Raw genomic sequence first — 24,950 nt, 5'->3', positions numbered from 1 at the left:
AGGCTCTCATAGAGAAAGTACATGGTTAAAAAGCAGGGCTTGTCTGGCCCAATGGGATGGGAACCCTTGGCAGGAGAGAGCAGCATTACGCAGCCGTTCGTAACTCGGGTGCGATTTGTGCCTCACAGAGAGCCGCTGTCTTCAGAGGACATTTAAAAAGACTGTAAAAGGCACCTGAGGCTGAAAGTGTCGTGTGCCACAGCTCCTTGTAGGATTAAAAAGTTTTGTTCTGTCTGCTTTGCTGCAGTGTTCTACTTGTCATCTTTGCCCAGAAGTGCTAATTTCAGTGCCTTTACTGTTTTAATTTCTGATTCACACATTGTTTTGCAGAGAGAACATCCTCTGACTATCTCAGTTCTCTCATTCTGTGTCCTCCAGGCATCTCACACTCACGATGCCATCACTGAGGCTGCACAGCTGATGAAGGAGGCTGTGGATGACATCATGGTCACTTTAAATGAAGCTGCAAGTGAAGTTGGCATGGTTGGAGGTATGGTAGACTCAATTGCAGAGGCAATGACCAAGGTGAGCATAGAAATAAACCTCTTTTTCACTTTGTGTTTGAAAGCTGATCCACATTGCAGAGCTTTGGACAAACTGGTGCTGATTTAGTGGTCAGTTATGAAATGTTGTCACTGGAAACATGAAAATTATTTGATTTTGCATATTGTAAAATAAAATTGATGTGGGCCATGGTGGTCATGTTTACAACCACATGTCAATAGAATTCCTACAAAACAGTTTGCTCAGTAATATTCTGGCATTTAACTATCGTCTTAGGTAAGCGACTTCTTATTTTTGCTTCCGTTTTTTCCCCTTATCTTTCATGTCAGTCTCTTAAATGAACAGCAGGCCAACCTTGAAGCAAGGTACTTGCAGAGAAGATGATGTCAAAACCTGAAATGCTGTGCTTTGTAATGCATTCTCCTGAAGATGCATAGTTGCAAAGTGTACATAAGTTAAATCCAAATATATGGCTCTTCCTATCCTGACTTAAAGATTTGAAGACTGTAGCACATAAAGAAATGTTACATTATCTTCTGTCATGAACGTTTTGGCCTGTAACTATTGCACCTTCCTTTCTCTATTAGCTGAGAAGAGCAGATTGATTGATCTTGCATGAGAAGCAAACCTCATGCTCAAAAACTGTACTTTGCCCTGTATATTCTCTGCATCTTCCATGCTCATAACCTGGGCTCAAGTTTTTGCTGAGCTTCTTTGCACACATCCTGGTACAGTATTTTCACTTGTGTATCTTGAGGGAGGAGATCACAGAATTGAATATATAATAACATTTTACTGTAAAGTATGCTGTTTATTGTGACTTTTTAATGCCATGGTTATCCCTCTGTCTTGCAGCTGGATGAAGGTACACCTCCAGATCCAAAAGGAACTTTTGTTGATTATCAGACCACTGTGGTGAAATATTCTAAAGCCATTGCTGTTACAGCACAAGAAATGGTAAGAATTTACCTTAACAGGGTCCAAACTCTGTGTACATAAGGAACATGGAATTATTTGCACAGTGTTGAGACTCTTGATCATCAAAATTTCAATAATCTTATCTCTTTTGGGGTAATGGAGCAAAAGGAGTGATGATGTTGTCAATTTGACTCTTGGATCTTAGTGGTGTGATCATCCAGGGGTCCTCTACAGAAGGAGCTCTGGATTGTGTCGTGGCTCTTCTGCACAAAAGCTCTTTATTTGGCTCATTTTTGAGAAGAAATAAAAGGAAAATCACATGTTTTTTTCATCAACCCACTTAACTGAGCTGAAATGACACCTTTTGTTTATCAGTGACTTTGGGATACTTTTTCACACTTACTGTTTCATGTAGCCAGTGAAATATCAGTGTTTTCAGATCTCTATAATGCTTAATGAATGAATGCAAATCAACATCCCACACTGTCCTTTTCTTTCATTTCTATGACTCACCTGGGTTTAAAAAAAGAAAAAAGTGACACCTGTTGAACTGAGATTTTTCTTGACTTGTGTTTCACAGTAATGCATAATGTATCTTCCCTTGGAACAGTACAGTGGTTGCTAATTTGTTGTTGAGAGAGTTGAGGTGGCTGTTCATGAGTGCTACAGACAGGATTTTTCACGAAGTCAATTGCTCTTGCAGTCAAGGCAGGTCCATAATTCTGCTATCTATGACAGTAGAAATTTGTCTAAAACTAGTTTTGTCCCAGGAATGGACTTCCTTTGCTCTTACTTACATTAATTTGAGACAGAAGAACTATCTCTGTTAAAAGGTAGGAATTTTCTAAAGAGAAATTCAGTTATTTGTACTGACATTCTACTGAGACATTCTGTGTCATCCTGCCTATTTCTTCTCCATCCTGTTCCCTCATCTGAGATGTGTTTTGCATCAGTCCTCAGATTTTTTCTGTTTCTGTACTTCCACGTCTCAGCTGAGGCTGATGGGATTAGCTCACCTTTGACAAAATAAGGTGGCTGTGACATACAAACCCCACTTTCCTTCCCAGTCTGAACAGCTGTACCTGGCCAATGGTCCCTCTGTGTCAAAGAGTGAAATATTGGCTCTAACTGCTGCTCTTGGATTCCTCTGTATCTGCAGCAATTGCCCAGTTGCCATGACTCTAATAAAGCATGTTTGCTTGGGTTTCCTCTGGAATTCTTGCTGGAGGACACGTCCCTTCCATGGCAAGCGGATTACTCCATTTTATCAGCGTGGCCAAACGGATGAGTGTGCTTCTAATCTGGGGTGTATTAACAAGTTATTCTCATGCCTGTCAATTTTCTGTTTCTCTTGCCTGTGTTCTTTTTTCAGATGACTAAGTCGGTTACTAACCCGGAGGAGCTGGGAGGACTTGCATCGCAAATGACCAATGACTATGGGCATTTGGCTCTCCAGGGCCGAATGGCTGCAGCTACGGCAGAACCAGAGGAGGTCTGCGCTTTTTAGACCTCTTTATTCTCTGTACATGGTGGTGTTAACAAGGGTGTTCTTTTACTGTGAAGAACACAGTAAAGGTGACAAGCCTTGTTGTAAGAATTGCCCAGTCAAAGAACAGAAACCCTTTGTCAAAACCTCTGTCTGGCTTCAGAAAGAAACAGCTCGGGATAAAAGTGGATAATTCCGTAGAATACAACAGAACCTCCTAAATTACTTTGAGCTTTCACTTACAGGCAACTTGCAAATACAATGAAAACTCTTAAAACTCTTAACTTGTTATTATGTGGCTTTACTTCAATCTTGCATGTTTTGACAAGTTACAAATATTTATATGCTTTTTTTATCTTGCCTGTAAGTGATTTTAAGTATAACTTGCTATCCTGAAAGTGAAATTCATGCAAGCAGTTGGGGCACAAGTGTCTTTTGCTGAAGGACATCCTCCACAGCTCAGAGCTGGAATGTGATGTGGGAGAAGTATCTTACCTGCCTCATGCTAAGTGAGGAGGACGGGCTGTTCACCTCAGTTGCATTAACCTGTTGTGGGAGTTGCTGCATCCTCTCTGAGCACAACTGCACAGCCCTTTCACCCCTCTCTTCTTACTGGAGCATAGACAAACTTTGTCAAGGTGGGGTACAGGGTATCTCACCTTCTCCAGATGTATCAGATTATCTACCTAAAAGTCCTTTAAAGAGTTTTTGACTTTGTGCTTACACATCCTGCTGATAGACTTAATTAAATGTTTTGTGCTCAGTAGCTACGGGAAAAGCAATGCCTTGCACTTGGCTCAATATTGTTAAATTGAATTACGATTTCTGCATGTTTGTGCCTGAGGTTAAAATAATTCAGTTTGTGATACTAATGGCTGTGATTCCTGCTCATGTATTAATCCCAAATCACACTGGAATGACAGCATACATGCGGGGACTACAGCTATCATGTTTCAAAACGGGGACCGCACATCTCAGGATGTGGGATTATTAATAAACTGGAAGCAGTAATAGCAGGATTTTCCCCATTTCAGTGCTCCACATGGATGTGATTGATTCTGGAGAGTGAGGACTGTGAAAGCTTCAAAACCAATCAAAGAGAATCACATATTTATGTACTTTTTTACCCAGTTTCAGCAATGTACAGTATCTTGTGCTTTTACCTGTTGCACATACCTTGAGTACAGCTTATGCTGACAGGGCAGTTCTGGATGATGAAGTAGCATTGTTTAAATATGAAGTTGAATTATGTCCCTTTGACTTGGTTACCTACCCTACCCTTTCTTTTTCCCAAGTCATTCCTGCCCTGTTTCTTCAGGGAGCCTTTTATATCGTTGTGGTTTGTGTGTAGATGGAATTACATCTGTGCTTTTTTTTCTAATCTTTGCAGAGGATATAGTGGTGGGCAGAATATTGGTATTCACCAGAGAGATGGTGTTTCCATTTCTGTTGACACAGTGTACCAGCATGGCATTTATTTATTTGCTTTCTTCTTTCTTCCTTTTCCCTATGCCTTCTTTACCATCTAGATTGGGTTCCAGATCAGGACTCGGGTGCAGGAACTTGGCCATGGGTGTATCTTTCTTGTACAAAAAGCTGGAGCTCTCCAGATTTGCCCTACAGACAGCTACACCAAAAGGGAGTTGATAGAATGTGCTCGTGCAGTCACAGAAAAGGTAAGATGGCTTCCACTGGGAGTAAACCAGTCAAACTGGATTCAGAAAACTGTTTCTTTTAACTTTGCATTGTAGTACAATAGTGTCTGAATTACCAAAAGTCTTGCTTTTCTTTCAAGCATTCAGTGTTCCTGTGCTGGATTAGCCCATGATTAGTTCTTCCTCAGGCCTTGCAATAAAACTTCAACCTCCTGTCAGAGGGAGATTGGTCCAAAACAATATCCTAAGATGTGAGATGGCTCTTGTGCCTTATGAGGCACTCTCTGGCCACTCTGTGAGGTTGGTCGGTGACTTGTGGTTTCATGCAGCAATGTCCTCCCCTTTTAGGACAGAAGTAACTGCCTAGAACAGCACCTTCAAACTCTGGGGCTTCTTGTTCCTTGGAAACATCCCCTTCAAATAAATGGCCTGGGTAGTTTTGTTGAACCTGTTTGATGGCATCTCTCTCCTTTTATTGGACATGAACACTGAGAGTTGGTGCCAGCACTTTTCAGATCTCACCAAACACCATCGCTTCAGCCTGTGTTAGTGTGCTCTCTGTACCAGCTTCATGATGTATCCCAGGAGTAGTGACAATTCCAAATTTAGACAGACAATACCTTGTAATTCAAGGTAAAGCTGATAAAGAGAGCAGTAATGATTCACAGGACCAACCTTCTTTCGATGACTGGGAGTAGTGACAATTCCAAATTTAGACAGACAATACCTTGTAATTCAAGTTAAAGCTGATAAAGAGAGGACCAACCTTCTTTCGATGACCACCTTGTTGCTTTTTGCTGTTTCCAGGTCTCCTTGGTTTTATCTGCCCTCCAGGCAGGGAACAAAGGCACACAGGCCTGTATTACTGCAGCCAGTGCTGTGTCTGGGATAATTGCAGATCTGGACACCACTATCATGTTTGCTACTGCTGGAACCCTTAATGCTGAGAACAATGAATCATTTGCAGATCACAGGTCAGTGTTGCTGACAAAGATGGAAGAGTGCATGCCCAGGGGAACAGTGGAACTGAAGAGACTGGGACACGGAGATGAATTTTTACTTTTTTGTATTCCTGCGAATGAAATTCAATGAGGCAGGGGAGTGAGAGGAGGAATAGGAAACCTGGGATTTGACTTGTTTGTGAACTGCATAATCATTTGCAGATCACAGGTCAGTGTTGCTGACAAAGATGGAAGAGTGCATGCCCAGGGGAACAGTGGAACTGAAGAGACTGGGACACGGAGATGAATTTTTACTTTTTTGTATTCCTGCGAATGAAATTCAATGAGGCAGGGGAGTGAGAGGAGGAATAGGAAACCTGGGATTTGAGTTTGTGAACTGCATGCTCAAAATTATTTCTTCTTTTACCCAAATGTTGCTTTGGATTTGTTGTCCTGACATGTCAATACATGGATATGGGTGGGAGGGGGTGGGGAACCCTGACCAGGACACACTTGCTGTTCCTGTTGCCATTTTTCCTTCTACCTTCCTCAGCTGTAATTACTTTAGTTTTTCTTACAATATGTTGATTATTATGGGTGTTCAACAGCTGGTACTTCTCTCACAGCATGGCCAGATTTTCTTTTAGCATTCACATACAATGCTCTCCCATGCTACTGCCCAATCTCTTTCTTTTCAAGATGGGCTCATTTTATTATACTGCCCTGCATTTGCCCCAGATGCTCTGCTGCTGTTTTAATAGTTGTTTTTTGGTTTGTTTTTTTCTTTTAACTTACACCCTTGACCTGTGTTGTGTTATGTTATGAACGGACACTGATATGATGATTTAGATCAGCTCTCTCATGTAGCTTTTAGTCACCATAACAGTGGAAAACACATTTTTCCCCTCTTCTCATTTTCCACTCCTTCCCTGCTTCCACTTATTTTGCCACAGGGAAAATATCCTGAAAACAGCAAAAGCTTTAGTTGAAGACACAAAGTTGTTGGTTTCTGGTGCTGCCTCAAGTCAGGACAAACTGGCCCAAGCAGCTCAGTCATCAGCTAACACCATCACTCAGCTTGCTGAGGTAGTAAAATTGGGAGCAGCTAGCTTAGGATCTGATGATCCTGAAACACAGGTAAGATGTTTTAAGATTTTCTGATACTCTTACAGAGGACAGTTTTCATTTGGCAGAACTTTGTGTGACTTAATGATTTAAGACAAACAATATGGTTCTTCTCCTCTGGGACTTTTCTGGGTTTACTCAGATATCACTTGTTTAGAATACAGTCAAAAGGCTCAAGCATTGATTGGAACTAGTCAGACCTTTGTATAATCCTTCTGCTTTTACTTCACTGCTGTCTTCCAGCTGGGATGCTTCTGGCAAAGTATTTGGTTTCTTTTTATTAACTTGTGAATGGAACTCTGGCTCATCCCATTTTTGTTCTGAAGAGCTTGCAGGTCTTTAAAGCTGCTTTATCCAGCTTATGTCTGGACTGTGCTGTGTGTTATTTGTGTAGGCTGACAAACTCTTGCCATTCTCCAGCTATATGTGTCTTGTTTTTCAATTAACACTACAACATTTTCATGTGGATTATCCCTAATATTTCTTCAGTTTCTTGTTTGGATCTCAGTAAAATGGAAGCAGGCAAGAATACTGCAGATGTTTGAAAAAGACACAGATTGTTTTAGCTGTGTTCTAAAAATCACACCCTCATGCAGACACACTTTATTGCCTGAGCCTTATGGCTATTTCTCATTCCATAGGTTGTTCTAATCAATGCTATCAAGGATGTTGCAAAGGCCCTTTCTGATCTCATTGGTGCTACCAAAGGAGCTGCCAGCAAACCAGCAGATGATCCATCCATGTACCAGCTGAAAGGTGCTGCCAAGGTAAAACCATAGTCTTAAATTTTATTTGCAAATGTCTGTGCAATCACATGTGATAAACACGTGGAATTTTGACTTCAGCAATATCTAACTGCCTGAAAACTCCTTTGTTTAATTATCATGGTATCATGGCCAACACAAGAGTTGATATTTAGTCCTGTAACAAGTAGAATTCATGAAGTCTCTTAGGTCCTATTAGAAGTAACAATGCCTCCCAGCTTGCCTTGCTTCATACCCTGAAAACAGGAGGAAGGATTCACATGTTATTGTCTTCGTTTCTCTCCTTCAGGTGATGGTAACAAATGTCACATCCCTCTTGAAGACGGTTAAAGCAGTAGAAGATGAAGCTACTCGAGGGACAAGAGCCCTTGAGGCCACAATTGAGTACATCAAACAGGAGCTCACGGTACAGAACGAAATTGTCCTAGTGGGTTTTGCAAGTGTGTCCTTATAGAAGCTGGGAGCAACTGATTCCTTTTTCTTTAGACCTTAAGCTTTCAGTACAGGTACTGTTTTGTGATCTGATGCTGTTCACTTTTTTTTGATCCTGGCTTTGGTAGGTTCTCCTCAACATCACTCTCATACTGTGTCTGCAGTTTAAACTCGTTTCTATTTTTCCTTTATTATGGAATGATCATACCTGTGATAGATGGCCTGCTATTGATATCCTGTGTAAGCAGGAATTAATGATAGTGTGGAATTCTCTCTCACATTAGGTGTTATACCATGGCAATTATTTTTTTTCCTCTTAAGACATTATACTAGTAAAGAAAAACCCCTGACTATACCTTTTACTAGTATAATCGTGAATGACATAAATTAAACCTGCATGATTGTGAAGAAGCCTGATTTTTTCCTTCCTTTACTTTCAGTCCATTTTTATTGAAAAACCCTGTAGACACAGTCTTCAGCAGGAAATGCTTTGTTATACAGGCTGTGGATTAGCAATTCTTACACCATAACTGCACTGTGGCACCATTTTTTCTTGTCAAATGCTCTCCATCAAACATCCAGTTTTCACTGTGTGAGCAAAGCTGTTGTAATGAGGAAATTTATTTTAAAATATTTTCTTTTTAACCATCTGTTTATAGTTATTGGGAATTCATATGGCAGTCATAAAACCTCCTGATCTGGTACCTGATCAGGCACGTTCTGTACAATATCTCACAAGTTACTGTCGTGTACCTCATGAAGGCCTGGCTGTTACATCCCATCCTGTAACTCTAAGCTAAAACCTGCTCAGATCTGTCACTGGATTATCATGTCTTTCTGAGTTTGGTTGGTATCTGTTTGAAATGTTCCTCTTGCTTTTGTCAGCTTTGCTGAGGGATGGACCTCTGGTTGTGGTGTTGTCATCTCATTCATGGAGAGAACAGAGTGACACATAGGTACTTGAGAAAATGTGTCAGGCTTGATTTGGAATTCCAGGGGCTGACTCTGAGCAACATCGAGGGATGTCTTCACATGTATAACTAGAATAAATTTTTTAACATTGCTTCTGTTTCTGGAGAGAGGAAGTGAAAAACTGATTTACCAGGAGCACAGGATAGACCAGGCTCATTTTTGTCCAGACATTTGCATTCTGAAACCACTGGCCTGCTTAGGTTGCACTGTGTGTGGTCAAGAAATCTCCTAATTAATTGTGCACTCCAAATTGCCCCTGCACAGTAAAAGAAGGGCAAGCAAATAGAGGCTGTATATTAAAAGAAAGGCAAGCAAATACAGACTAAAGAAAATATGTGATCAAAGTAAGGTTGTGCAGCTCTTGTTACCCATGTCTTCCCACAGTTCCTGTATTCCAGAATTTGTGTTTTATCAGATAATTTGAACTACTTTCACATTATTCACCCTGCAAAATTCTGTCTTCAGGTTTCTAAGGGAGACTAAATATAGTCACAGAGACAACGCTCCACCTCTGCTTTTTTAAGACACATTTGAATATTTTAGTGGTGATGTTCTCAGTCTCTATTGCTCTGTGCTATCAACAAGCCCTTGGTAAGGTCCAGCCTCTGCAGGGGAAGGATCTCCTCATGTGAGCAGAGAAGTCTAAACAGCAGTCTAAACAAGAAAAGAATATAATGAAGGGAGCAGTAATTCTTTTCATCTGGTTAGCCTCTGAACAGCTGCCTGTAGTTAAATGCAGATGAGATGAATGGGTTAACCTTTTTTATTGTCTCCTTCCCTCAGCTTAATGCTCCTCTCTGGTGTCTGTAGGTGAGCAGGCTTATCAGATCCAGGCCCATGACAAGCAGGAATGATATCCAAGTACTCCAAATGTGTTTCTGATTTCCTGCTGCTTAAAGGCTGCTTCCATTCGCTGTCTCTTTCTCAAGGTTGCTCTGCTTTGACTTGACTGGTATCAGACTTTCCTTCTGCTTTCACTTTTAGGTGTTTCAGTCGAGCGAGGTTCCAGAGAAGACATCATCACCTGAAGAATCAATCCGGATGACGAAAGGAATCACCATGGCAACTGCCAAAGCCGTTGCAGCTGGGAACTCGTGCAGGCAGGAGGATGTGATTGCTACAGCAAATCTGAGCCGCAAAGCAGTAGCTGACATGCTAACAGCTTGTAAGGTAAAGATTCCCTTCCTTGCCTAAGATTGGTCTTTTTGTGTTTGCGTGCTTCCAAATCCATAGAGCATTATATATTTTCGGTTTTCTGCTTTTCATATGAGAAATTGAAGAAAATTTTAAGGGAACTTCTCTCAGGATTTTTTGTACCATGCAAAAAAAAACTAAAAAAAAAAAAACAAAACCCAGCACTAATATTCATAATTTTAAGGGAACTTCTCTCAGGATTTTTTGTACCATGCAAAAAAAAAAAAACAAACCAAAACCCAGCACTAATATTCACTGTTTCACTGTTCTTTTTGTGAAAATGAGGAATTTTATTTGAGCTGAAATTCCCTGGTTTCCAGTCAGAAGACAACAATTTGTGCAAGTAGTAGAATATACCAATATTCCTGTGGTCACAAATATAATTTCAATATTCCTAGAACAGTGAAAGGATTGGTGAAGAAATCACTCTGATCTATCTTTAGCAGTTCTCTTCCCCTTGACTAAATCTGTTGGTTTGCTCAATTTCTTTTGTGCTTTTCAAAAATGTGTGCAATTTTTATTGCAATTTTTTTTAATAAAAAAAGCTGTAGCCCTATAAAAATAGTGTAGCTCTATTTTCTACACTGTATGCTACATAAATGACTGTTAAGCCATTTGGCCTTGTTCTGATGATAAAAATATCTAGGCATAAATGATTAAGAAATGGGATTATGAAGATCTCATTCCATTTAATTTTCAGTAGTAACTGTAGTAGTAAACTGCCTTTGCCTGTAAATCAGTTACTTTTGCTTTTCCATGTATGGAAGGTGACAGTAAAATAATGGTGCTCTGTGTGTGGTGTCTGATTTTCAGTATCTGATCAAATCCTAACTGCCTACATCAGTCCCAGACTGGTTTTTGGCCTAATACTGCCCAAACAGAAGGGTTATGTTTGTTTTTAAAATGATTCTTTTTCAAAAGTGCAAGTTCTAATTTAGAACTGCCTTTATACTAAACCATTGAATGAAACTTTGTATATTGACTTAGTTTTGTAGCAGGTTTTTTAATGTCTAACAATTCTTGACCACTTTGCATGCTTCAGATTTTGATTTGTCTTTCCAAACAGACAGCAAAGTCTCAAGAACAGAAACCTCTGATTTTAGTAATGTTATAAAATACTTCCATGCATGCACAGCCCAGTACATACCTTCAAACATCTATTTATGAACATTCCTTTTTTATGTTTCTTGTTTACATTTGCTCCCAGTTAATTTAATGATTTTGAGTCGTTTGTGCACTGTAAGTGGCTGACAGGATGAAACTTCCTGTAAATAGACCAGTGGAGGTCTGGGATGCTGGAAAAGCCTTTGTGATCTCCCAGGGAGTTGCTTTCACAAAGAAAGGAATCAACAGAAGGAAAAGGGCTGGGGATCATTTTACTTGCTGTAAGGATACAGTGCCAATGCCTGAGATGTAGTCCACTTTCTTAAGACCAAGAGCATTTATTGGACAAACAAGAATAAAAGTCTCCAAGAACACTAATTTTATGCATTACCTAAAATGTATGAGAAAATAGCTGTATCATTTAACAAAGATTTTAAATGCAGAGTTTTAACCAGACTTGATTTAGAAAATCTTGTTTCTACAAATTTTGATCAGAGTCTTAGAAAACTTATGCCATTAATTCTACAAACTGGATGTGACATTTCCATGATAAGCCACATTCCTTGAATTTTAGGGATAGGAACCAGCAGTCTTAGCCCTACTATGCTGTAAAAACTGTGTGATGCAATGGGACTTAGGTTTTGTGATATTTGACAAACACTGGAGGGGTTTTATAGTGGTATTAAGTTACTCTGTAGAAATAGCACAGATAGATGATCAGATTTTTATGTTCTTTGGGCTGAGAAAAAAGTGCATGTCTATGATCTATGGTAGAATTGAACAGAACATAGCTCTGACATCCCCAGTGCCAGGAATTTGAATGCAAGTTCTATTTAATTGCCTCTTGCCTAAGGCAAGTAGTATAAGGAGCTTGAATTAACAGTTATGTAGATGCCTGTGCTCGGTCTGCTGAGATGAATTTACAGTGCTCATTACTAATTCAGTTGTTATGAGCAGATGCCATTTCAAAAGACAATAAGCATGCTTATTGTGGGATGTACTGAGACAACTCTCATTAAAGTCAGTGGAAATGCTGTAATTACATTTATTGAACATTAGAGCAGGCCCTAAGCTAACAATTTCGGTTTTTTATTACATGTTTGTATAAAATAATGCCATAATTAACCTGTGCACAGTATCACTATTTGTAGTGATTGCTGTTGGAAAGGAAGCAGATATGAAAGGCCCATCAAACCCATGGGAAGCAATGGAAGTGAGCAATCATTCCATAGGCAGTAGATTGAGGGAAACGACTTCTCACCTTTTCTCAGCACTGGAGGCAGAAGCAGAGCCCAGGCTGGAGCACAGGCCCTGGGAGAAGACACAGCCCAGCTGTGGTTCAGCAGGGAAGGGATGGCCCCGGGGGAGCTCCCAGCAGCCCCCACACACCTTCCTGCCCGAGGCACCGTGCTGCTGACGGGCTAGGAGCTGTGCCAGAGGCAGCAGTGCTGGCTGCCTTACTGCTGGGAAAGCACTGGGGAGAAAAGGAGGGCTGATAGTGAAGGGAGCCTCAGCATGAGGAAACAAATACGTGTTCTGCTTCTTCAGACACGTTTCAGTTTGAGATGTTTGGGCAGACCTGCCCAGGGCTGGAGGAGAAGACATTTCTGTTGTGACTCCCCCATGGTGTAGTGAGATGTGTGTTCAGATGGTTCTGGGTTACAGAAACTATTTACTAAAGCAACTTTGCTGGAGGAGAAGACATTTCTGTTGTGACTCCCCCATGGTGTAGTGAGATGTCTGGGTTACAGAAACTATTTACTAAAACAACTTCTGTCACCTCTTTAGGCTGCTGTGAAGTACATAGAATTTATACTGAACCTTAAAAATACTCCCAAAATACTCTGATACCAGTCTTGGCTACGTATGCAAAACACAGAAGGAACTTTCTATTTCCCTCCTACAGATGCTTGCTCTAATTCCCTGTGTTACAGTAATATTTAACTGCAGAAGAGACATTTTAGGATGCTTTACAATGTATACATAAGAAACACTCCGGGGCCCTTTGCCCTGTTTGAAAATTCAAAAAAAACACCAAAACTGTTCTGAACTTTTTTGGCTTCGGGAGCTGTTTGAAGTATGCCGGAGATGAGGAAAATCAGTCCTGTTCCTCCCATGTCCTGCCCTCGGCCAGGGTGGTGCAGGACGAGGAGCGGAGGCGGCTCCTCGGGCCGTCCGTGCTCCGCTCATCCCGAGCTCCCCTGCAGAGGGAGCCCGGAGCCCAGCGCCCGCCCGGGGCTGCAGGAAGGGCCGAAAATAAGTGAGCCGTGAGATAATCCCCATCTCAACGGAGATAAGAGGCGCAGGAATGGAAGGAACTGTTCTGTGAGAGGAAATGCTATGCGTTTTGGGAACTTCCACTTGGCAGCAAGTGGTACTTCTGCTCAATAAAAAAGTTCCCTAGAAGTTTATTGTAGAAAATACAAGGCTTCAAGAGGCTGCAGGTTTCATTTTTATTAAAAATAAAATGGTTTAATTAGTCGGGCCTATGTCAGATGCCAGACATTACACTTGGTGGAAATCCTCACAAAGACTTGACAGTGCTGCAGCTTCTCTCTGTATTTAAACAGACGGTTCCAGCACTGCTATTGCTGTGTTAAATCTCTCTGTCAAGCTAACACCATTAATGAAACAGCCGGCCCTTAAGCTCAAATGTCATTTGCACACTAGAAAAAAATCTCCTCCCTTCTCTTTCCCCCATCTCTGTACTGATCTCTTGTGGGAGCCATTTTGGATGCTAATGTTGTTTTGCCTCCTCAGCAAGCATCCTATCACCCAGATGTGAGTGAGGAAGTTCGGGAGAGAGCCCTGCGCTTTGGAACGGAATGTACCCTGGGCTACCTGGAGCTCCTGGAGCATGTTCTCCTGGTAAGGAGTCACCTGCATGCAGATACTGGGTTGCTTCAAGGAGAGTCATCTCTCTGCCCTCATTCCATAGTGACTGCTAGTGATACGTTTTTATCAGTTTGTCACAAGGTTATGAAGTTTTTTGTCAGAGAAAGTTAATGGAAACTCAATACTTCAGCTCTAACTGTGAGACAGAAGGAATACTGGAGTACTTAAATGGAATTCTGGATCAGAGTGGAGGCAATATGGATCTGAACCTAAAAAAGGTTCCTGACACAGGAATTAAAATAAGACATTTCAGCATTCTTTTAAGCCCTCAAGAAACACTAGACATATTAGGCACAGGCCTGTCCCCCAGACTGAAGAGGTTACACAATCTTTATGGAGGCACTGTTACATGCCTCTCACAGCCACACCTACTCCAAGCCATCCCAAAATCCCCAGCCAGCACTGCCTCACAAAGAACTCTCCAACACATCAGATATGGCACCCCCAAAGCTCTGCATGACACTTGTACCTCAAATCCAAACTCATGAATCCTGCTGTCAGTGGGCTTTGCTTGACCATACATAATTATCCCATAATATATTGGTTATCCCACAATATTTGTTCCTCTGTTGCTCTTACTTTTGTAGGAAGCAATAAAATGTGTTTGAACTAACATTTATGAGATACTGAAGTTTCTGGAGAAGACTTAAATCAGCAATCAGCTCATGGATGATCAGCAATTTCTTTTAGGTGGCTCTCAGCTGACATATTACAGTCTCTGAAACTGAAATTTGCAGCCATAACTGCAGATTAGCAAACCCAAATCAGTTTTTCTGCTGAGAACAGAGCATGGTAATTATTTGCATCAACTCGCTGAAATTTATATATAAAGTAAAAGTCCAGCCACAGTTGTGCTTGCCACTATCAGGTAAAATAGTTCAAAAAAACTGGAACTTGCTAGTGGAATTCTTAGAGCTGTATTGCAGTAAGTGATTTAGCATTACATGTCTGATCCATTTTTAGTTTAGAGGACTGTGGGGAATTTTTTTTTTTTAAACACATAGTGACTAGCACTATGTGTTTCAAACTAAGTGCCAGAACAGACCAAACACTTGAATCAGTTTTGCTCATTTTATTTCTATCTCTCTACCAAGTCAAGAGGCTTAGGGTAAGAAAGTCATATTCCATTTTATCCAAGTAACAGGCCTTTTCTACCTTAAGCCTTTTAACATTCAGTGCCCTGAAGCCACGAGCAAGTTCTGCCCCCTTGTACCACCCTGTGCCCCTTCTGCAGTGTTGGCTGTGTCTGGTGGTTTAGAGCCCCTAGGTCTGCAATCTCATTAATTTATAACCTCCAGAAATGCAGATCATATAGGATTAGGAATCTAACTGGTCCATCTGGCACCCTGTGATGCAGTTGTCAGTTCAGCTATACCCTCAGTGGTCAGGCTAGGCACGCTTGCATGGGTGCCTCAACACAGGGATGCCAAGGGGCATTCAGCAGCCATATTTCTTTGAAAATTATACATGTTGGGTGCAAGAGTTGTCAGGTGCAGTATCTAAAATTTCTCAAGCCAGTGTATTAACTTGTGTAGAGGTTGCATTGGGCAAGTGGCACAAAGTGACTTATTTGCTCAAAGGACTACTCCACTAATCAACTAGCTAGGGGTGGGCAAGTGGCACAAAGTGACTTATTTGCTCAAAGGACTACTCCACTAATCAACTAGCTAGGGGTAGGGCCAGGAACATGCTAACTCCAGCTGAATTGCCTGCACATCTGAGTAAAACTCCTTGTAAGCTGTACTAGTGAGAATCAAGACTGACCTGACCTCCTGCACATCCATATGCCCCATCCTGGTCAGTGTTGATCCATCCTGAGTTGAGGGGAAGTCTGGAGCTGTACAAGGCAGTGCCACTTTCCTGGTGTGCACCCAACATTGCAGTGTAAGCCTTTGCTCCTGGTGCTTCACTGACAGTTACAGGTCTCTCACTGGGCTCTCAGACAATTGCTATACAAAATAAATCTTTCACTAGAGTGCCTTGGGAATCTTCCAGCATCCTGGAATCCTTAATAATGTGCATTCTCTTTCTCTAGATTCTTCAAAAAGCAACTCCAGAGCTAAAGCATCAGCTGGCCTCTTTCTCCAAGCGGGTGGCAAATGCTGTCACAGAGCTTATCCAATCAGCAGAAGCAATGAAGGGTGAGTTGGGAAGCCAGGCTACCAGTGTGGTGTGCTCATTACTCCAGAAATAATGACCTGATATTGTGTGTCACATACACTGCAGGGTCTCCTCAGTTATTTCCTGCTGTTACCACGACATGATCCTTGGAAATGAATCTGAACTATAAGCAATTTTCATAAATGGGAATACATTTTTTCTTTCCTCCTTCTCTCCTTATCTCTTAATAGAGCTACTCTTTTTCATAGAACAGTCATCTACATTATGCATTTCCCTGTTCAAGTAGCTTTATTGAATTCTTCAGCTTTTCCTACATTCTCTTATATTTCAAAATTTCTGTTCCATTTGCTAACAAGGCAAGCCAATATTAGACTTCTTCTATTCCCTAAGTGTTTTTTATAAATCTCTATATCGTTCTCATCTTTGGATGCATTTATTAATTTCTGGCAATTTTTGCATTTTAATTCATATTCACTAAAATCAAAAACCACTTCTTATTTCTTTTTTTCAAATGCTGCCTGTAGAAGATGTCTTTATTCACTTTAGAAGCTTTTTTTTGTGGGAAGTAAAATGTGTTTTAGCCATTCACAATTTTCTTTCCTCATTTTCATTTATAGGTACACAAATTCAACATGTAAATGTTTTAAACTTTGTGAAATGCCTTTTTTTGAAGAGGAACTACTACATTTTACAAATTTGGGGTTGACTGCATTTATACTTGCTGCCTTCTTTTTTTTCTTTATCCTGTTTTTCAGCCAGTATTAGGATTTAATATAGAACATCTTCATCCTGTACAGCATTTGAGCTGAGAAATGGCTTTTAGACCATGCCCTCAGAAGTTGTGAACTTCTGGCTGTTTCATTGTTTCCCTCAATTCAGAATATGGATGCTTTCTGAATCTTGCAATTCAGAGAATGATGTTAGGAAGTCAAAAATAATAATGCATTGACAACTTCCAAAATATCAAGTATTCATTTTGCTCATCTACAAAATTTCTTTGAGAAACACAAAAAGTCAACAGCAAAAAAAAGTTACCCCTCAGATGTGATACAGAAATTGCTTTGGCCTTTTCTACATCACTGTTAGACACACACTTTTAGCCAAAAGTGTGCTTCCTTCAGTCAGGGCTAACTTCATCCCCAGCCACTGCCAGTGAACAGACTGCCAGGTCAGTGCAGGGCTGACTGCAGAGTGTGCTGGGGGGGACTCTGTTGGCTGTAGCCTGTTCTCTCTACCACTGTGTCAGACTTCTCAATGTTCCCTATGGCTTGGTCAAATTAGGAGCCATCTGAGTAGCACCTTTGATAAACACAAGTTGAGTGACAGCTGGTTTTGTTCCCAGTATGGACAGTATCCCCTTTGGAAGCTTCTTTGCTTACACAATTATTAAGTTACTTTCATGAAAGAATAATCCTACTAAATAATTCTTTCCTCTCTGCTTTACAGTTTTCTGTGACATAAACCACTGTTTTCATGCCATTATGGCACTAAAATCAGCCTTCTGTGGTGTACATTCTGTATTGGACACTTGAGGGGTGATTGGAATTCCCTCTGTTTGAGTGGCAGCTCACAGTGACACTGAAGTTATTGTCTCCATCTCCTTTAATTTCAGGGACAGAGTGGGTGGATCCAGAAGACCCAACAGTCATTGCAGAGACAGAGCTATTAGGGGCTGCAGCATCAATTGAGGCTGCAGCAAAGAAGTTAGAGCAGCTGAAACCAAGAGCCAAGCCCAAGGTGAGTGTCCATCCCCATTGTTTGTTTGAGGTTAACAAGGCAGAGGATGCACTTTTTGCTACTGGCCACAATAATGGTGTAAGCAATCAAACCTTGCATGAGTCTCAGTGCCACAAAATGCTGCTCTGGATGGCACTTACCCCTGAGGGCAGAGGGTAAAAAGGTGCTTTTCAGGGAGTGAGTCAAGCACCAGCCATAACCAAGCAAAGGAAGAGGAGCCAAATGTTAGAAATGCTTATAAGAGTTATGGCATCATTACTGTTGATTGTTTACCTTTCTGTTTCCAAACATATTTTACTGCTGTGTAGTCATTCTTACTTGCTTTCTTTTGAAGACCCTTTGTTCACATCTGAATTTGTGTAGTACAGCAGGAGAAAGCAGCAGTAACACAGTTGGGATCAAGAGAATGCAAATGACCTGCAGGATTTTCTAAGACTAAGACCAGCATTTTATGCCATGCTTAGAGAGTAGCTGTTTCAGTATAGAATCAGATACATTGTATGATCTTCTGTGTCATTTTCCTGAAGGAAATTAAATTACAGTTCATTATGACATCAAGTAGTGTTGCATGTTGCCAGGTCATTTCAAGTGTGTCTCTGCAGATACTATAAAATTAAGCCAACTATTTTCACATGCAGAACAGAGGGAATATATGAAACTGGTGGAACCCAGAGACTTGCTACCTTTTGCCTGGTATTAACAGGCAGGTTTTAGTAGAAATTACTATGTTACATCTCTTTGAAATGAAAAACATGTTTGGGCTGTGTAATTGATGTCAGGAAAGGACTATGTATCTACTTTCCTCTTTATGCTGCTTTGTAGGTGCAAATCTGTTTTCAAAGTAAAGCTAATGAGAAGTCTTTCTAAAAAGCAGAGCTTCAAGACCATTCATTCAGTGTTGGATGATTGTATTGGTGCAGGGTAGTATTTTGTTATTTAGGAGCATCAGATGAAATAGTTCTTGGAAGTTTCAGCCTTTGAGGACCTCCCACCCCCCACTCCCTGTGTAGTGGTAAGAATAAATTAGCTCATGAAAAAAAAAAAATGCTCTTTGTCTGCATTTTTCAACAAGTACATCCATTTTGTTTATAAAGAAAAATGGTCCTTTTTAATGAGATTCCACAGGCTGAGTCTGAGGAGTAGAAAAGTCCTCCATCACCTTTTCTACACAGTCACTGCACAATAGCACATGTGTGTTGCCTGGTAACCATGGAGCAGTTTCCTTCCAACATCTAAGCCCCTCCAGGGTCATTGTAATTTCCCAGTGAATACAGTCCTCACACCTGCTCATCATTTAACATATTAATTTGGGTATCCAGTCTGCTTGTGGCTTACTGGTTTGTTTGTCATTTTCCAAAACTAAAATTCATATCCAGCTGTTTGTTTGATTTGGGATTTCAGCAGCTTCTGCATCCTTTTCAGATATTTAATCTCTTTCACAATAGGGATTATAATCCACATCAAAAGCTACTAGGAAGATCACAGAGTGGCTCAAATAGCACTTTTTCTGCTGCTGACTTGTAGCTTATATCCTCCCAGAGTAGGATTTCCTCTGGTGAACAGGCTCTGGCTTTCTAATGCCCATCTTTGACAACACACAGAGTCTTGTAGTAGGAATAGTAGACTAGGTAAGGGTTGCTTTGTATTGTGCTCAGTCTATGAAAGGCACGAATAGGAGTTATTTTCTACAATGGAACAGACTATCTAGACAGTAACCTGTTTGGTTAGCAGCAATCATCATCAAGTGTACTTGAAGAGGAGTCCTCAGTTGGTAATTTTAGAACGTCTACCTGCAGGAAATCCATCATCTTCATCATTACTAGGTGGTGGCTGATTCTCTGTTTTTTGATATAGTTTTTTTATTAGTGCAGGGAATGGGAGTAATTTGATTTCAGCTTGAAATTTTGATCTTCGTGTTCCAGTTTGTCTTTTACCTCTAAAAAAACCCTAATAGTTGAAGGTAGGGTTTCTTCTCATTTGTTTCACCTTTTTTTTTTTTTAACTTTTGGATTTTTTAATTTCCTTCTTTTCCTTGCTTCCTCTTCATTATTTTTGTACCTGTCATACCCCCTTGATGTCTTAAACTGACACAAATAGCATGAGCCTTCTTCATTTTCTGCAACTGGGAATCATCTTATCCCAGAGAACAATTTCAAATGAGACACAGTCCTGCTAACTGCTGCCCGTGCTTTGTTGTACAATGCTTATTTTGTTTGCTTTAAATCCTGGTTGTTTGGCTGCAGGTCAATGTGCTCCCAAAATGCTTAGTCCAGTAGTCCACAGCCCCAGTGACACCCTGTAAATATCTGTATGTCTTCTGAGCTCATATCTTGGAAGAACTTTGAGGATTCTCCTGAGCAGCTGGTGTTACTACTGTCTGTAACACAGAACCATGTCTTCTGAGCTCATATCTTGGAAGAACTTTGAGGTTCTCCTAAGAAGCTGGTGTTACTACTATCTGTAACACCAAACATGTTCAGTGTTCTCCTTGCAGTGTTCAAGGTGGGAAATGATCTGAGAAGCAATGAGATCTTGATGGTTTATCATGCAGGAGTTGGCTGTCATGTTTCCTTTAAGTACAATCATTTTTCCTGAATGTGGACTCTTATTTTTTCTGTTTTCCATTTGGAGAGTCAGTTGTATTGCAATGCAGATACATGTTCCTTCTGTTATGCAAATATGCTACTTCCTGTAAAATAACAACCCCCAAAACTAGTAATTTTCAGAAGAAGAAAACTATTTCATCTAGTAAAATCTTCACGCTAATACTGGGCAAAAAACACTGAGGTATGACAGGAGAGAGCATTGCTGTCCCTACCCTGTTCTGTCTGCTCTTCATGCTTCTGTGCAGGCCTCTGCCTCCAGACACGGGTGTCTTGTCAGTAAGAGTTCCCTGCTGGTAGCTTTCAGCAGTTGGTCCTTTGTTTTTTTAACCCAAGATGAATCAAATCTGGATGCCATTTTCTGCAGGACTCTGTGTGATATGTTTGATATATTAGGTTGTTATTTAATCCAACTATATATCAAACATATTCCTACAGTGTCCTGCCCTGTCTCCGGGGGTTTTAACATAGTAGAAGGCAATGTGAAGGAGTACAGTCACTCACAAGCAGGTTTAGAAGACTTCCTGTAGACTCCTAATCTAATCTGGTATAAAATACATACATGGAGTGCTCCTGTATCAGTAGAGTTGCTCTTGGTGGGACTTCTAAGGTGTGTAGGGCTCTTTGTGACAGTGAGCAGCAGCTGCACCAAGAACTGACTTTCACTGAAATGGTTATTGTGCTTTCCATGGCTCAGTGCAGTAACTTACTCATATTAGTTTGCTCATTATAAGGTAGATTAGAGGTGCTTGAAAATAAAATGGTTTGTCTTTTGCAATTTTTGCTACTGTCTTGCAATGAGACTGGTGGCTCATTTGTTTTCCTATTTCCTATTAACCCTGACTTTATTTATGCTACCCCTAATAATGGGATGCTGTAGAAAAATGGTTAAAATACCCTACAAAACCATATCTTTTTGTTTTGCTTTCAGTGGCATAATCAACATTTTAAGGATAATATATTCTAAAGACTTTGTCTTGAGTCTAATGTTTGTCTATTCTGGTGACTTAATTTTCCAATCCATTTATAGCTGCACATGGTTAATAACAGCACATTAGTTCAGGCGTGAGGAAAATGAGATGCTGATCTTCATGGCGGCTGCTTGAGGAAGGAGAAGCTAATCACTTTTGTCATAGATCTGCTTTTCTAAAGATACCTGCTCTAAAATCTCACAATGTGATATTTTCTGCTCTCAACTTTATTCATGAAGACTGTGAACTGACACATTGTGAAAGTACTGTTTACAAGTGTGAACTTAAGACAGTCCAGGAGACACACACTTTTAACAGTGGGAATGGTGGAATATTTACTTTTCTTGTAGGCCATTTTGCTGTGCTCAGTCTTGTGCTGCTTCCTGTCCTTATTGCTAGGGAATGCTCTTGGTAGAGCTTTGGCAGTAGCACACCGACAGTGCTGGCTGAGCACTGCCCCTCCCCCACTGAGTATCCAGCCCTTAGATGTGTGTCACACCTGAGAGTGGTGAAGGGAAAACCACAGAGAAGGACTGGAAAAGAAGGATTTGTTAGAAAAGATGAAAAGCCTACAGGCATTCAACAGTTTGAGTGCTGTGTAAGGCTGCTCCAAAAATAAATTCTTCACGGAAGGGATCAACTGTCAAGAGGTTTTGTCCCAGAAGTAAAAGAAGTTGTGAGATGTCAGAAAATGCAAGACTTGGAAGTTTGAGAAACTTGACCTATGGCTTGATTTCCCAAGCCCGGTTTTCAGTATAATTGGAAAGAAAGTGACTTGGTAAACAGGGGAGAAAAAAATCTGTTACTAGACGAGATACTAAGGTTTAGCTGTCTGTTTTCCTGTTGAGCTTCACCTGCTGCTCCAGAGTGGAAGTTAATCCAGCCATTGTACAATGGCACTCTGATAATGCAACCTTTGATTTCTTGGCATTCTCTTTACAAAGGACTAATTTTTGCTAGGGAACTGTGTGCAATATTTAGTCTACTCACTACCCTGAACTGACTTACGACTGCTTTTGTTCAGCATCTTTTTGGTGGCTGTTTTTTCACAAATTGAATTCCATTTGGGCACATACACAGCTGTCCAGTAGATCACACTATGGCCATGAGCACTTTATTAAACGTCAACAAAGACTGACACCTCCTTTGTAATAAATAAGCAGATATTGAAGTTCTCACTCATTTGAGTTTGAATTCCTGACAGTGCTGACATATAAAGAGTAATGCACATAATATATTTTATGTTGGAAATGAGAATTTTAGAACTTGATAGCAAGAAATCTTGGACAAAAGTAAAAGTACAATAACAGTCTGCTAAATTGACTGTCAGTCAGTGGGACTTTTGTTGATATTCCTGTTTGTCTTTAGTCAAATCAAAGTCAATAATGCATCTGTTTTAATAAGGACAATAATTCTGATAGATACTCTACTGGATTCCATTTAATCACTCTGGCAATGTCATGACTGAAAGAACAGTTTCATCAATAAGGCTTGAGGCCTGTAGAGGGCCAGTGTGATTGTACTTTGGTATAATAATGGTCATGATGTGGCATTGCAAGCACTGCCAAAATTTTATGTGGAACATGACTTGCTCACTTTCCAAAGCAATTTCTTTTATTACAAAGACATATACTTTAGTTGATGGGAATAGCTCAATAGCAAGGCAAGATAAATATTCTTTCATGGATTAGGTGGCTTTTCCTAAAAAACAGAAAAACATTAAAGTGCCAAACACCTTTATCTACACATCAGTTTTGATTTTCAGATGGTTCAGTTTTTCTGGTGTCTGTGGATACTGTTGTTTCATCTCCTGGACTTTTAGCTATGTGACAGTTGTGTGAAGTGCTGTAGGACTGAGTGCTGCTTGATGGGTCATTTTGTAATTACTTATCATTATCCTTTATTATTTTATAATTGACTATTTCATCAAACTGCAGTAACAGGAGAACTAAACCTGACTTAAATTTAGATGGATGTGCTTAGACTTGCAAATGAAGTGCCCGATTTTTTAACTCCTAGCCCACCTGGCTGGTGTTTCTAAAGTTAGTTGTGTGACACAAGAATGTTGTGGTTGTAGTTAGAATAAACCTGTATTTCACCAGCCTTTTCTCTCACAAAATAGGATGTCCTGATACTGTAGCCACTAGCCCTACTTGTCATACAGCCTTGGATTCCAGTAGGCTTGTGACTGGTTCACAAAAAATACATTCTGTTGGATTATTTTACATAAAAAACTATCAGAATACAAGGCCCAGGCCTGGTTCTGTTTAAAATAACAATAACTGTTCATGTCTATCTAATTTTGTTAACTGTTCAAAGGCTAGTAAGCATGCTTAGATGGACAAATGTTTTCAATATTTGTTTAAATTATTTGAAGGTCAGGAAAGTTTTTATAGAACAATAAATTTACATCTTAAATAGTAAGAAACCTCATTAGGAGGTTTTGCACATGCTTGTTGGATGACTGAAGTGTTCCAGACAGACCTTTGGAGCTTCCTACCTCCAAGATCACTGAACTGGACTGCTGCACAAAGCTGCTTTCTGTGCAATGACAGCTCTGTCAAATCTGTGCTCTTACTTGGTACCTACTTTACATTCCTTACTGCAGGTGAATGAGACAGCACATATTCATCATTGTTCTTTTTCAATGCCTTAAATCTTTAAGTATTTAGAAAATGCTTTCCCTAGTTTAGCAATCTTGGAAGCCACTATTATGGCACTACAGAGATAATCTTGATAGCAAATACAAGAATTTCTTTTCAGACCTGCACTTTTCTGAATGTGGCTTAGAGTAGCTCTAGTGGAGGCAATGCATTAGAAAGCTGATGGCTTTAAGTATCTTGTGTGATGCTCTGTTTCAGTGTGAGCAGGCACAAGGGCAAGCAAATACTTTATGTTGACTCCCAGCTTTAGTCCACACAAAACTCCTTTGCAGAAAATGATGTTATAGGTCTTACTGACTTTACTGATGTGTTCCAGAATCTTCTTGTCTTTGTATATGTCCTCAGTCTTGAAAGTATAATTGCTTTCAGGTGAATGTGTAACATTGTTTTTTCTTGGTTATAGCAAGCAGATGAGACTCTGGATTTCGAAGAACAGATCCTGGAAGCAGCTAAATCCATTGCAGCTGCTACCAGTGCCCTTGTGAAGTCAGCTTCAGCAGCCCAGAGGGAACTGGTGGCTCAGGGAAAGGTGGGTAAACAGGACATGTAACAACAGTAGTGGGGGAAAGCATCAAAATTTCATCTAGTTTCCTAAAGGTTCTGTTAAAAACAGTAGGAAAGGAGCTTGGGAATGACTAATGAAAATGTAAATTGCTAACTGCTCATTACAATACATGGCCCAGACCTATTTAAAAAATACCACAGTTACATTTATTCAAACCTCACAAGTGTAATCAAGTGCTTGGCTCTTCAAATTACTCAGTTGTTGGGAGTTTTGCTGTGAGGGTTTTTCACTTCATGAAGATCTGTGATTCAAGCTGGTAATGTATAGACCCACACAACAGTTTGAGGATCCAAACCCAAA

At 40.3% G+C, this 24,950-nt stretch overlaps 1 protein-coding gene across 14 annotated transcripts in view; it reads left to right on the top strand.

Annotated features, from left to right (window-relative positions):
- TLN2 (talin 2) overlaps positions 1-24,950 on the top strand; it is a 146,173-nt gene that overhangs the window by 111,497 nt on the left and 9,726 nt on the right. For 13 of the 14 annotated variants that reach the window (XR_005953697.1, XM_041418350.1, XM_041418348.1 and 10 more), the window contains 13 exons: positions 379-525; positions 1,360-1,461; positions 2,795-2,914; positions 4,438-4,584; positions 5,371-5,537; positions 6,458-6,641; positions 7,271-7,396; positions 7,683-7,799; positions 9,782-9,967; positions 13,856-13,963; positions 16,026-16,131; positions 17,724-17,848; positions 24,489-24,614. Coding sequence is in view for 13 of the 14 variants with exons in the window: in XM_041418350.1 (XP_041274284.1) it covers positions 379-525; positions 1,360-1,461; positions 2,795-2,914; positions 4,438-4,584; positions 5,371-5,537; positions 6,458-6,641; positions 7,271-7,396; positions 7,683-7,799; positions 9,782-9,967; positions 13,856-13,963; positions 16,026-16,131; positions 17,724-17,848; positions 24,489-24,614 (1,761 nt within the window). In the remaining variant the exon portion in view is untranslated. The remainder of the gene's footprint in view (positions 1-378; positions 526-1,359; positions 1,462-2,794; positions 2,915-4,437; positions 4,585-5,370; positions 5,538-6,457; positions 6,642-7,270; positions 7,397-7,682; positions 7,800-9,781; positions 9,968-13,855; positions 13,964-16,025; positions 16,132-17,723; positions 17,849-24,488; positions 24,615-24,950) is intronic. The other variant, XM_041418354.1, reaches the window with a different exon arrangement.

This window comes from Onychostruthus taczanowskii, unplaced genomic scaffold, assembly GCF_017590055.1.
Source record: "Onychostruthus taczanowskii isolate IOZ18803 unplaced genomic scaffold, ASM1759005v1 scaffold6, whole genome shotgun sequence".
NCBI lineage: Eukaryota > Metazoa > Chordata > Aves > Passeriformes > Passeridae > Onychostruthus > Onychostruthus taczanowskii.
The sequence above is the reverse complement of the archived record's forward strand: the minus strand, read 5'-3'. Positions and strand labels throughout refer to the sequence as shown.